The 14,628-nt window shown below is 39.0% G+C and overlaps 1 protein-coding gene across 13 annotated transcripts in view; it reads right to left on the bottom strand.

Moving 5' to 3' along the window:
* Npas3 (neuronal PAS domain protein 3) overlaps positions 1-14,628 on the bottom strand; it is an 845,822-nt gene that overhangs the window by 574,622 nt on the left and 256,572 nt on the right. For 7 of the 13 annotated variants that reach the window (XM_051146005.1, XM_051146022.1, XM_051146014.1 and 4 more), the window contains 2 exons: positions 2,517-2,761; positions 2,355-2,405 (listed from right to left, as the gene is read on the bottom strand). In XM_051146005.1, the coding sequence (XP_051001962.1) occupies positions 2,355-2,405; positions 2,517-2,761 (296 nt within the window). The remainder of the gene's footprint in view (positions 1-2,354; positions 2,406-2,516; positions 2,762-14,628) is intronic. The other 6 variants (XM_051146041.1, XM_051146056.1, XM_051146049.1 and 3 more) reach the window with 1 other exon arrangement.

Here is a 14,628-nt window from a genome sequence, read left to right as displayed (position 1 = left end):
CAGTCCATCAACTTATATCAAATTAAATAATACATTTTCACACTGTGTGGTTTCTGACTCATTAAACTTACCAGTTTCCTTTACATTGTTCTAAGGAAACAGGAAGGTAATCATGCCTGAGCAAGCGTAAACAATTTATCTAACATACATGTACTAAAATCATACGCAAAGCCTTTGTGAAATTTAAGGGTTATTGTGGCATCTAGAACATGTGTTAGTGTGTCACCAAGTTGATATTTATATTCTCAATGGCATAACAAGCCAACAGGAATGTATGCTCATTTTTTTTGTCATGTTGACATTCCACCCATGAGCGGTACCTTTGCTGTGTGTTCTCACAGTATTACAGCATGGCCGCATGGGTTCCAAAGCCAAAATTATTCACTCTGAGTTCCTTATTAGGAAAGTTTGTCAACCCTGTGCTAGAGGAAAGGAATGTGAAGGAACCCAAACTCTAATCTTCTCTCAACCAGCACAAGTCTTTTTATTATTGGATTTTTTTCATTTATTTGGATCACATTTTTCCCTTCCCTGAACTCCCTCGAGGCTCTCACCACTTCCCTGCCCATGCAACCTCAAAACAAAACGAAAAAGAGAATAAAAACAGACAAACAAGCAAGCAATAAAAAAAGAATCACACAAAAACATGGAGTCCATTTTGTGCTGGCCATTTGTTTTCTGGGCATGGGGTTGATATACTCAGTGTCTTTCCATTGGCGAAAACTCATTTTCCCTTTCCTAGCTCGTATCAAATACAAGCAGCTTCTTGATCAGGAATGGGACTCTGGGTCAACTTCCACTTCTCCAAAGAGCACAATTCTTAAGTAAAGATGGAGTCTATCTTCCTCATCCGAAATTCTGGCAGCTAGAAATGCCATAGATTCTAGATATTAGAATATTTGTGTATATATAGGAAGTATCTTAAAGAACCATGTCTACATACAAAACTCATTTGTTTTTCATATATCCCTAAGTACACCACCTTAATGTACATTTATATATTATTCTTAATAATTGCATGCAGGTATCCAACAAGGCTTTCTTGTTGTGGCATTATTTTGGCACACTAAGTATTAGAGAGCTTCTAAGTTCATAGTTAGTGATTAGGGATTTTGAAAGTAAGTGATCGCAACTCTTAGCATACAAGGACAAATAGTCACAGTCATAACTGACCCTTCAGTTTGATCTGAACTCAAACAGGTTCCAGCACCTCACCAGAACTATTTCCAACAACTTTCCAAACACAGCCAAAGCTACAAGGACTTTTCCAAAGTTAAGTGGCAATATGAAATTCCCTAAGGATTATTTTGGATGGGCATGGTAGCACAAGCCTTTAATCACAGCACTTGGTAGGCAAAGGTAAGCAGATCTCCATGAATCTGAAGGCAGCCTGGTCTTCTCAGTGAGGTCCAGGCCAGTCAGGTCTATAGAGTGAGACCCTGTCTCTCCCTGACCCCCCACAAGAAATGGAGGTAGAGAAGACTCACCAGTTGAGAGGACCTGAGTTTGGTCCCCAGCCCATTGGGCAGTTGATAACTACCTGTAATTCCAGCTCTAGGGAGATCCGATACCTCTTGCCTCCCAGGGCACCTGCACTTACATGCACATGGCCTCCCACAGACTCATATACTTAAAACAATAAAAAACATATCTTAAGGAAAAGAAAGAACTTAATTTGCCTTTTGCTCACAGAAAAGATTATCTGCCCCTTCCTTTAATGGTCTGTGATGCTTACAAAGGCTCTGCATATAAGGTGAGCACATGAGAACCTCAAGATTTTAGGATATCCACTATGAATAGCATATCCCTAAGAAAAGAAACTCAGTGGCCGATACCACATATACATTAATTAATCCATGCATATTAGATTTGCTAAAACTGCCCTCACTTTTTAGGGGTTTCAAAGAACAAGAAAATTTTAGAATTTAAACATCAGAGGGTAGATTTACTATTTACAAATAATTTTAACAACAACTGTGTCAAGGATTTTAAAAACAAAAACATGCTTATATTCATAACATTCACCCAATGTGTCCATAGAGAAATGTAAAAAACTTAATAGATGGATTGGTTTTCAAGGTCAATAAAGTCATTAATTTAAAACCACTTGTCCTGGTTGGGCCTTGCTCCCTTCTTGTCTTTGTTTACTTAACATAAAACACATTAGCTCCACCAATTAACCAGCATCCCCATCATGGATTGTCAAGAAGGTGCATGTATTTGTATAACATGAATTAGATCACACATGTAAATTATTTCATCCTAACTCCTATAAAATCTTTTAGCATGTAAAAGAATGTCTAGGCAGACAGAGTTTTTGAAAATAAAATAGAAATAGAAGAGATTTATTTCACCTTCACATGGTGTCTTTCTCATGCAGAGTTCAGATTTCCACATTTGTATCCCTTTAAAGGATTTGATATGCAGGAAAAGAAGAAAGGATGATGGTGAACATTTCATTCTAGAGACATCTACAGACCACCATATTCCAGACAAAGCAGTGGCCTAAAACCTACCTTTTACTGAGGTGTTTGGTGGAGGGCCTTCCATCCTCAAGTTCCATGGAGGGTCCCCTTGGTTGGCAAAGTCCCTCATTTTGAGATAGCTAATTGTAAGTCGGATGATGGATGCCTTGTCGAGCTGGCTGGTGATGGCTGCAGGAAGAGGCAACAACTTGGCCAATTCATAGAACTCAAAATTTTCTTTTCCCCGGCGGGAGCGAGCAGCGTCTCTGGATTTCTCCTTTCTCAGTGCTTGTAAACTGAAAGCAAAGAGGTAGAATATGTGATTATGATTTTTTAACTTCTATCACTTTTTCACTCAACATATACCAAAAATGAATTCAGGATTCAAGAGCCATAGTTAGAGGAATTTCAGGTAATGTCTATGGTGACTTCTTGTCACGAACACACTTATGACTAATGAAATCGGGTTTTGCTTGTTACAAAGCTGTCCTCCTCCAACTCTCCAAGCAGTGAGATGCAGCCCTTGTTTCTAAGGCATAAGGCTTTCAAGTGAGGCATCACATTATAGCCACAGCAACTTAAGGCTCGGCATGTATGGTTGTGCTTCTATACCAGCTCTCAAGTTGAGGAGTTGCTGGAATCCTTAACCAGAAAAGGAAACACTTTGAAAGTTTAGTTTCATTTATCATCTTGGAGAGCAAAGGTAAACAGGAGCACAAGACACTTTGACAGAATCAACAAAGATGATGCTCTGGGGTTCTTAGCCCTCTACAAGGATCTTCATACTTCCAGTCACATGACAGAAACAGCACACTGAAAATACGGGTTTCAAGTGTTGATGTCCATTTGATAAGAGAACAGTATAATTCCATATAAGTGGGGCCTGCATCAGCATAAGGCTATTGTCTTGGGATGCTAGAGAACGCACTGTCCCCCCAAAAGCCAAACCTCATGATGGCATGATGATATGCTGAAAGATAAGCTCTGTCTGGGCTATTAACATTCACAGACATTATAGATATGTTACTTCACAGAGAAAGCAACAGGTTGGACCCAGAATTTTCCTTTAACTATTTATGTGCATTTCTGTTTGAAGTGTGCTCTCATTGCTGAGAACAGGATCTGGCACAAGTGAAGCCATATGTGAGAGTCTGGTGGGAGAGTCGTCTCCTCTGAGTCATTCTCACTGCTTTGTATCTGATGAGCAATGTATTCAAACTCAGACCCCAGTGATAGCTAACTGGGCTCTATTTGTAGCACCAAGGAAGTAATAAAATAACTGAGGACTATCTGAGTTACTGAACAGAAACATTTTAAATGCTTAAATCCATATCCTGGATTCCTGTAAAATAAAAAGAGTAACGAGAAAATAAGGAAGTCCAGAGAAAGAGATCAAAATGGTTTCAGCAACATGGCTTCATTTTTCATAAATAATAAATGGAGAATAATCTGCCAAGCCACATTATAGCAGCCATGGATGGCTTACAGTGGAAAAAACTCATGTTCTTCATATACCTCGAAGGGCTTACAGAATATCTGCATAACTTAAGAAACGCCATGATGCCTGATAGGTAAATAGCCCAAGCAGCATATATGATTATATAGAAGGTGAATAATGCAGTCATTTTGAGTCATTTAACTAATAAACATTGGTCCTGCAATATGATTCAGGTGATAGCTTCAGGAAGAAACATGACTAACTCTTATGGAAAAGATATGTTATGTCACATACTTTCCAACACCTTGATCAGCCTATTAGAACCCACAAATATTGGCTTATTGAAAATTATATAAGTTTCAGATGGACATAGTAGAAGTGTATCCAGGATCTGGACTAAGACCTTAAACCAGAGGATCTTAGGTCTCCATTTCTATAATGCACCTAGCTCATCTAAGGACAGCTAAGTGGGGTGTGCTAAAACTGTCATGATTTCAGCATATGTTTTTGCACCACAGGTGAGCAGGGAAAGGTGCAGTGCTTAGAGTTTAGTGCTGTTCTTTCCTTGTGTTCTTGTAACTAAATACTACTCTAGCTGGGGTAAGCTGATACTTTCTTGGAGCAGTAAGTGCCTGTGATGGAGTTCTAGAGCAGGGATTTTTAGGACCTTTAAGGTTAAGGGAGGGACATTCAGTGAGTGATAAGAACCAGTGGATCTGGAGACCAACAACCCTAACTAAGAGATAACACGTGATTGTAGCTGGCCGCCGGGGTCGCCAGACTTCCAGTGCTGCCATTTCTAGGTAAGAAAAAAAATCTAAATTTTCATAAGAAAATTTCAAATTTTAATAACTAATTAATGGTTTTGTTTAACTGTGTATGCCAATAAAGCATGTTATGGTTAATCATGGATCAGTGACTCATTTTACAATGGGCAATAACTGGGGAGGCCAATTTCAAAGGTAGTTTTACATGGATGTTATGTGTAATTTTCCTTGTCACCCAAATGATCATAAATGAATTCATTCATTATCTAATTAATATTCCTAATATTTACACTAGGAGTTTCTCCATGTAACTAAAGCAAAGTGGATGATTAAGCAATTATTCTGAAATTGATATTAATGAATAGGCTTGTCAATAAACCAAGGGGAAAAATTAATCCTCATGAGGGCTGGGGATGCTAGAAGGAGGAGAAACGAGCAGAGAAAGTGATGGATGGGCACTAAGTGAAAGTTGGCCAGGAATAAAGAATACAGTGGCAGGGGTGCACATATACAACATGAGGAGTGTATACAACAGATTACCACACACCAAAAAACTAGAAGAAAGTGTTTTCAAAGTTTTCACCATAAAGAAATGATGAAGTTTTAAAGAGATCAATGTTTAATATGATTTGAATGTTATACAATATCTACATGTGTTGAATATTATACATGGTACCAATAAATATATATGACTTTAATATTTTGTCTGTTAAAATAAAAACAAGCAAAATATTACAACATAGTTTAATTAAAACAGTAGAAACAAAATCCATCAGGAAAAGCAAACTGTAAGACTGTAGAGACCAACTAATAGCTTCCAAAAGGTTTATAGGGACACAACCCTTTCCTCTCAGGGGAGGAGAAAAAACGGACACTGATAGCTCTGAACACTTTGCCTAAATACTGTACTTCACTTACTTTTCCATGCTAGAACTGAGCAATGCTACTAAAAGACACACACCATGCACAGGGAACACACACACACACACACACACAGAGAGAGAGAGAGAGAGAGAGAGAGAGAGAGAGAGAGAGAGAGAGAGAGAGAGAGAGAGAGAGAGAGAGAGAGAGAGAGAGAGAGAGAGAGAGAGAGAGAGAGAGAGAGACTTATAAGCACCTACCCTACTTCCTTGTTTTTTCTCACTTTCTTACCTCCACTTCTCTCAACTCTAACACACAATAAAGCCCTGTACTGAAGTCATGCTCTTGGTCATTATCTTAATAATAAAGGGTCTCCATGACTTCCACATCACATCATTATGCAGGCACCATAGTTCAGAAGACTTTCAGAATGACAGCACTGTGTCTATAATAAGTAGTAATTGGTTTTGAGGGCAACAGCAATAAAATACAGTCAAAGGATTATAAAGGCTGTTGAGACTCTGGTATAATAGATGAAACTAAAGATCTTAAGACAATAACACAGCTTGCAGATTAATCTTTTGCTCGGTTTTATGAAGTAGAGCCTAACTATAATCAGTTCTCAAATTGAATTAAGGACCATGTTAAAACCTAAAATAAACTTTGTTTCTGTGTATTTTGTTCTAGACAAAACATTTTGGCTGCATATTTCAAACACAAAAGTAGCATAGATTGGTTGTATATAAGTAAAATAACATGATGCCAATCTCTGCCATTAAAAATATGACAGAACTTCAGATCTACAATTATTTGCTTCCTGGAATATAAACCTCCCAGTGTTCTACTGTGCTCAGTTTGGATTCTGGATAGAAGAAACAGAGAGCCCCTTAACCCTCGGCAAAGATTGTGACAATATCAACTCTTTTTGGTGACTGCCCCATCATCTGCAGCAAGCATCACAAATAACAGGATCAACAAATAAGTTCAAAAGACACCATTATCCTATATACATATATTTTCTACCAAATAGAATGTGCAAAGTTACATTTCTGTGTTAATTTTTCAAGAGATAAGTAAGTGACTTTCAGAATGTCAAATGGGTCTAATCACTCCTACCAAAGGGTAATACTTAGCTAAGCCCTACAGTTCCTTTTAGAATAACACAGAATCCTCAGCCAAAACATTTGTTGCTAATCCTTGCTCTATTATTTATTAACTATGTACAGCTCACTTCTAATGCTTCTGGTTTTCTTATATATAAAACAGGATGATACTACTATATATCTTTGTTATATTTGATAGAAATAAAGTTTTAATTAAATCTTTATAGTTACTATGTAAGACATATGTGATGCCAGATTATTGAATCTCACATGCATAGTTTGATTCTTTTAATGCCCACAATGCTCATTTAAAATGTAGACACTCTTTTCATTAACACGAGTAAAAAATACCCTTTTGTTGATGATACTAAGTTTATTTTTCTGTATAATATTTATTATTCTTTGAGCCTATCTATCATAGGCCATAGATATACTTAATTAGGTATACATATACATATGTACACATGTATAATTAATAATGCAAGCTTGGATGTTTGCAAAAATCCTGAATAGAACAATGAGTACCCATTTTCAGTAAAGTAAAACAAGGTATTCAGCTGCAGCAAAGTAGTTTTGTTTGTTTATAAAAATGAACATGTGACAACAACGAATAGATTAATCAGGAAGATCTGGAAACACATAGAGAAAACCTTAAATGGTGACAGTAATTTTAGTAATTTTAAGTCACAAAGAGCACATACGCTCTTTTAGAAGGAAGACTGTATTTCAAAATATCTTCCAAAGTTCATAAATCTGAACTTGCTGAGGTAGACAAATCCAGGACCATGGAGAGCTCATGCAACCAGGCATGAAGGGCCCCTCAGCCTCCTCACTGAGAGTCAAGTCAGAGAGGATATGTTTAATACAGAAATGGTGAAAACAGAAGTAACAAAACACAATTAAAGGAAGGGCACAGTCAGTATCCCAACCCATGGAACTGCCTCTGAGTATCAGTCACTTATTGGGCTGCTTGTCCATTTCAGGGAAAGATGCAATGTTTATTCAATAAATTACAAAGAAGTGACACCTTTGGAGGATGATCAACATTAGACTTGCAAAAATTGATTCTTTTTTGTTTCAAAATCATTACAACAGTTAAAATTATTACTGAACTAATACAACTGTAGAGGCCAACAACAACAGTAACCACAAAACCCTCTACAACAACAACAACAACAACACAGGGAATGTACCAGTCACAGAAAGGCAGTAGGAAAACACACTAAGCCAATGCTGTCTTCCTCTGCCCTGATCTCCTCAGAGAGATGCTCTTGCAAACTCTTTTGTATTGTAGATGTGTTGACTGCCTTTGCTATTGACCTTAGCACTACAGTGATACACCTCTACCTGGAAACCATAGCAGGAAGCCTCAGTTTGAACACCTTCTGTAAAGTTTACAATCGAATATCTAGCCTCTCTGAAAGAACATGGCAGGGTTTGGCTATCCCACTGTAGGGGAGGGAAGGTGGAGTGGAAACAACTATAAAATTTTTGCCTTTTTAAGGTACTTCTAAGGAGCCAGACAGGCAAGATTTTATGGATTTTTACTTGTTTTGCTTAGGAGAACCCAGCACTGCAGACTCCTACTATTTATCAATTAATCTGGCATGCAGCCTCAAAGGGAGAAGGTAGACCTGTATTAAAAATGCAGCCATCAAAAATTCATCAAAGGCTTCAGCATTTTAACTCATGAACCTTTGAACACCTGCACACTTGTCAGATCTCTGGTCATAGTTAATGGTGAAATCTACAGTTACTCCAGTACCCACGCTTGCTCTGACATGAGCTGAATGAGAAGGCCTTTCAGGAAAAATATACAATAAGGATTCCATAAGCATGCGGGCCCTCCCTTCATCATGTTTAGTAAAACAGCCCTCTCCACACTGACATCACATAGAATTCAATCGAGATAGTTTGTTGTGGAACAAACTTTTCCGGGTGCACTTTTAGAAAAAATGTAAATACAAGGTAGTATAATTGAGAGATGGACAGACAAGTATTACCCAGCGGGAGCATGAACAACAAAACTCACACACTGAAGTATTTTAAAGTTCTCCAGGAGAAGCCAATCATTTCAGAAATCTTCACTCAGCACATGAAGCAAGCGAGGTAGTACAAACTAGGCGTTAAAACTGGAACCTTCGAGTTCAAGGTAAGAACTCTGCTGCTTAACTAATGCACTGCTCATAGCTGTCATCATTAATTTATGTTAGCCTCTGTAAACATCAGGAGTATAATAGGCCAATTTCACAACTAAATATAGATGCACATTTTGCCCTTATATAAATGGCAGATTGCCACTGTAGATCATCGCGGCAGCAAAACGTCAGTAAAGATGCACTGTTTGATGGTCTGGTGCGCACACAATATATAAAACCAGTTGTAATGGTTGTTTGGAAGCAAAGTGTAACAGCAGCAAAATTTCATTTGTTCCACAAACTCAGGATATATTAAGCTTGGCTGACAAAGACTGTTTGATGTGCTAAATCAGTTTGACCTTCATTCTTGCTTTATTTTTCTCATTTAACATGTGAAATAACCATTATTTTTCCACATGTAAGAAAATATGAAACTGATTGCTTTTAAACAGTGTCAAAAAATCTGTTACTGCTAACATTTGATAGAAGTATCAAAACCAGGAGGCAGGCCTATGGCATTTAAGCTAAGACATATTCTGGTGGGGTAATCATGACCCTTTTGACTTGTGGTAAAGTAGATCAAAAGAGTAATTAAAGGCATTCATCTGAATGCCTTCCCTCATCTTCAGAAAATGTCTTGTGTATGTTTGAACTTAATAATTAAATTAATTGGTTTTAGCCAATGAGCATTTTTCATTCTTAACACTTTAAATAAGAGGACTCATTCCAGAATGAGTCATTAGAACAGTAATAAAGGAAGCTGAGCACTGTGCCCAGCCCTTTTCAACTAGTGTTCACCTTGGTTCAAATAATCCTTGAATGAACCACAGCAAGACCAAGCTATTCATCACATGCTTGGTTGTGTGCCCAAAGTCTCATGAACCGCAGTGTTTTGTTCTTCTTTTTTTTTTTTTTTCCTCCTACAACTTTAATGTACAGAGTTGGCAGCTCCATTATAGTGGGGGAAAACCTGCAGCTTTATCAAGTAATTTCCCTTCACCCAATAAATAGCACTTTACCTTGGGGCAGCTTGTATATTTCACACCTTAAATTTCTATTTACCAAATCAGCTAATCACTGCACAATTGAACTCAGAACAAAAAAAAATTATCAATTAAAGTGGTTGAAACTCCTGCAAATTATCATTTAGGGATGAAGTAATTGCTTTCATCAGGGCAGAAAAGCCCGCCAGAACAGAAATGTCACTTTAGATTAGTGTCCTCACTCCTGAAGCTATGGATGACACAGCTGATATAAGACTAAATGCCAAGACCAATCAATTGCCTTTGTGGCTCTGCTCTGAGCTGCTGTAAAAGGGGCCATTTTCTAGGATCTACTCTTCATTATAGTAAATGCTATCTCCTTGGTAACATAATTCCATTTCTCATAAATTCTGTCTGAGAGCATTGTCCTAACAATAGATGTTTGTGGAAAAGAATGCTGTTGGTTTAATGCACAGAATTAAGTGTGAATGGCTGTCAAAGTGCTATAGTTTACTAGTTCTTAAACACAAATTGAAGTCCTACATTAAAAAGAATTCTTGGGAGAAATGAATGTCCTGAACAAGGGGAAGATACTATATTTGAAGGCTCTGTGTACTGTTATAGGATTTTGACCATTCAAGTGTTTATCTGTACGTTAAACTTGTCAGCTCACAGTAGTGGTTGAGAAACACCTCACTACTTTCCCAGAAGTATGGTTTGCAAATGTGAAACCTCAGAAGCAAAGATGAGCTCATTAGGCCCCTGCATGTGCTTTGTGAATAGCCAAAACTGCATTTAAAAAAAAAAAAAGAAAGAAAAGAAAGGTATTCTTTGAACTGGGCACTTCCTAGAAAGCATCCAGATCTTAATTGATATTGCTCACCCTCCCCCTTGAGGGTTACGGGGATCTGGATTATAGGCTCCAATTAAAAGGAAATTGAAGGCGCTAATACAGCAAGGAGGCGGCAGTTCCATGCACTGCTTTGCTCCGGTTTCAAGTTTAAAAAGAGATTCTGGATCACGGGGCTGTGCCCGACATGGGATGAAGGCTTTCTCCTCCTGCTGAGCACACATGTGTCACTTGCATTAACTGTAACAGGAGGCGAGAGCACACATTGAGAGGATGCCACTGCCAAATATTTGAAAGGGGCTGGGATGTCTCTGCTGGAAGGAAAGTAGGAGGCTAAGGTGGGTACTTTTGGCTGAAGAGCCTTTCCTGCCTCCACAAATGGTGGCCGCTGGAATTTCCAGCTCTTTAATAATGCTAACAGAAGGACATGGCACGTATTATTTCTGCTTCTTAAAAAGTACCCATTGCTATCCGGGAGCGGCATGGAACTTAGTGCCACAATAAACACTGGCAGGTCTCAATGAACCTATACTCCACCCAGCTTCAAAGTGTTACAGTGATCATCGGGGAGAAGCGAGCCAGTGCCAGTGGCTGAGCATGGGAGGAGATCCACCTGGACCCCCGCCACACTGAATCAGGGTTGCTTCTGACCATGGACCACGTCCTTTTTATTGCAGGTGAGATGGGGTAGGAATGTGAGTTTTCCTCCAACTTTTCATACCTATCCCTAAAACCAGGGAGTAATTTTGACTCAGGCAGGACATTCTCTGGGTCCTGGACTTCTTGTGCTCCAAGTGGGGGAAAACCCAGATAAACCAGGAGAGCTGTTGCCCTATGCTATAAGTCAAAGGGGAGAGGGAAAGTGGCTTGAATAGGGTGGCCCTTGGCAAGTCTGTTGTTGTCATCACCTGAGCACCACTGTGCCTCTGCAGGGATAAGACATCGTGATCTGTTCTCTCAATTGAACTCTGTAACTCTGATAAAGCCACATTTAACTACAATCACCCAAATAAATTCCATGATGGTTGTTATAAAAACTTAACTCTGATGAAATACCCAACAAAATGCCCATTTTTCAGGCTTTTGGTTGTGTTATTAATTGCTTCAAATCACAAATTCAATTGCTTTGTAATTCAAATTCAAAATGACCTTTTTTTAATAAAGGGGACATTCACTTTTTTCTTTCAATTTTCTTCAAGTATGATTTCAAACCCTTTTGAAAGCACGGCTAGGTGAAAGCACTTTTGAAAACTTTTAAGCTTGGTACGACACATTTGGAAAGCAGGAAGCATGCTTTGACAAGTCTGAAGATATTTAAGTGTGAACATGAAAGTTGTGATCACGTGACCACCACACTCAGGCCGTGATGTACTAACAGCAAGGGGCACGTCTCTATAGTTTTAACTATCTGCATTCCTTTGGGAAAGGGGCACAGCGGAGTGAAAGGACCACCCTTTCTTGAAGCACTACAGTCAATATCAAGAACTACAGCCTGAAGGGACTGTGCATGGTGTTCCTTAGTTACCTTGGGGTTTGCGGGGAGGAAGCATGTGCCTGGATGACTGCATATAGATGTGTACAAGTGTGGGCACTTACAGGCCACATAACTATTGGATATCTTCCTCAGTCACTCCCCACCTTATTTCTTTGAGACAGGATCTTTCGCTAAAACCAATGCTCATCAATTTGGATAGGCTGGCTGCACAGCAAACCCCAGGGACAGTCCTATTTCTTCTTCCCAGGCATTACAATTAATCACAGACTACTGAACAGAGCAGGCTTGATAAAACACATGCTTAGACCCAGACTCAAGTCAAGGTATGGCTGAGTTATGACAACACTGAACAAACCATCATAATCAGGATAGTTTACTATTTGACCACTTCTCACTCCAATAGGTTTGTATTCCTGCAGGCAAGGTGGCTTCATGGCATTAAATGGTATGTCTCTGAAACCTGCATCTTTCAACACACTAAGGTAGCACGTAAGATTTGACTAGAAGAGACATAGGTACTTTATAAAGATGAAAACATAGGAAATGCCTGCTTGTTCCTAAGCATCCACTAATCATCCAGGAACCACATCCTGCATAGAATTCACATTCTTTGAAGTTTTCCAGAAAACGTCTAGTTATCTCGTGAAAGTCTGACTAAAGAGCTACAAGTATTCAGAGCCAAATGTGGTTCTATAATGGGGGTGACAAACCTCAATCATAATGTGTAAGTATATAAAATAAGGATATAATAATTAGGCCTGTTTTCTGATTTTATGGACTTACAAGTTGCCTGTGGGAAATCCAAAAGTTCTACGGTGACACAAGCATATACAAAATGGAGATGCTCTGTTCTCTTATCCATTAAGAGCCGGGAATGAAGTTTTGCTTTGAGCAATTACTGTAACTTTAATAGGTTTTCCATGCATTATCAAGAGTGAATGCAGCAGTGGGAGGTGCCAACTGGCCCCGTGTGTCTTGCTGTGGGTTGAATATAAGCCCCTCCAGATGCTGATGCTCTGTGTGGGAGCTTTCAGGGGCACAGGCTCTCTGGAGGTGAATCTTTAAGGGCTGATCTTGAGGTTTTATAGGGGGAAAGGAGATGACTTCCTGACCACCCTCGGCTTCCTGTCTGGGGATATAATATGATCATTCAACTTCCGTCCCTGCTACCATGCCTGCTCCCACCCTCACAATGGATGGACGGTATCCCCTCAAACAACTAAAGCCAAAGCCAAAATAAACCCTTTTCCTCTTAAGTTGCTCCTCACCAGGGCTTTTTTGTTGCTATAGGAAAAAAAAAGCTGTAATTAACATGGGGTCTCATCGCAAAGCCTCCATAAGTAACTATGGTGGGACTGTGGCTCAGAGGTAAAGCAGGTCCCTTGCATGTGAAAGGTCATGGGTTCAGCCCTCAGCACCTTAGTAACTGTATAACTGAGCCTGTCTGACACTGTACCAGTAGTTGAAATAGCTAAAATGTACACAGTGTGCTTGAGCGTGCTCCTCCCAGCAGGGCAGTGTGTCACACAACCTTGACTAACTTAAACCCAGTTGCCTTTTATAGGCTCCTTACAGGATCCTTTTACTAAACCCTCAGACTCTCTTCTGTATTTTCCTCAGCTTTGTCTGGAATGAGATAAACACATGAAAAAGTTTCCACTCTAATAAATTCTCTCTTTGAGCTTTGGGTCAACAAAAGATCATTTAGTCTTTATTCTTCTGAAAGACAGTAGTATTACCTGAAAACCTAGTTACTAAGATGGCGTGAAGATGAGTGGGCAATGGGCACCTTTGCCACAGCCCCATGCTCTGAGATCTATTTTCAAACACTCCCAGGAATCTATACATCAATTTCTTATGTTGGTTACTTCCAAACAGACTTTTCCTAAATACTCAGACTTTTCCTAAATACTCAATATATTCAAATTTCATAGAGGTTCTATTTGCGCTTAAAGTGGGTATTTACAAAGTATGCCATGATGGTGTTTCAATAATGAATCTGTCCTTTTACATAATTTTCTTCTATTTGATTTCCCTTTTTGAGAATCACTCATTGGAAGTGGTTATGTCTTTTCTAAACTCATGTGTAAGATGAACAGTAACATTGGTTTGTTTCTTTCTGTGTTTGTTTTTAAACTTTTGATTGTTGTTTTTTAAATATGTCTTTGTGGGTGGCGATGCACAAGCATGAGTGCGGAGGTCAGAAGACATCTTCTCGGAGTCAGTTCTCTCCTTCCATTATGTGGGGCCCCGAAATCAAACTCAGGTCATTAGGCTTGGCAGCCATCTCACTGGCCCTGTGTTCATTTTTATTTCATTGTTTGCTGTTAGCCTATTATGAATGAACTTAAAAAGGGTTATAAATTCTAAGCCTAAGGAGCAAAAGGAAAGGATGCAAGAATGCAAAGATAGGTGAAAGAAAGTAGACCAGGTCTAATAATGAATAGTCCTGGGCCTCACTTTCCAGTAGAAACAGGAATGGTGAGAACCAAGAAAAGCTGGCAACACGAAAATATATTTGTTTCTGC

This window comes from Acomys russatus, chromosome 1, assembly GCF_903995435.1.
Source record: "Acomys russatus chromosome 1, mAcoRus1.1, whole genome shotgun sequence".
Classification (NCBI taxonomy): Eukaryota; Metazoa; Chordata; class Mammalia; order Rodentia; family Muridae; genus Acomys; species Acomys russatus.
The sequence above is the reverse complement of the archived record's forward strand: the minus strand, read 5'-3'. Positions and strand labels throughout refer to the sequence as shown.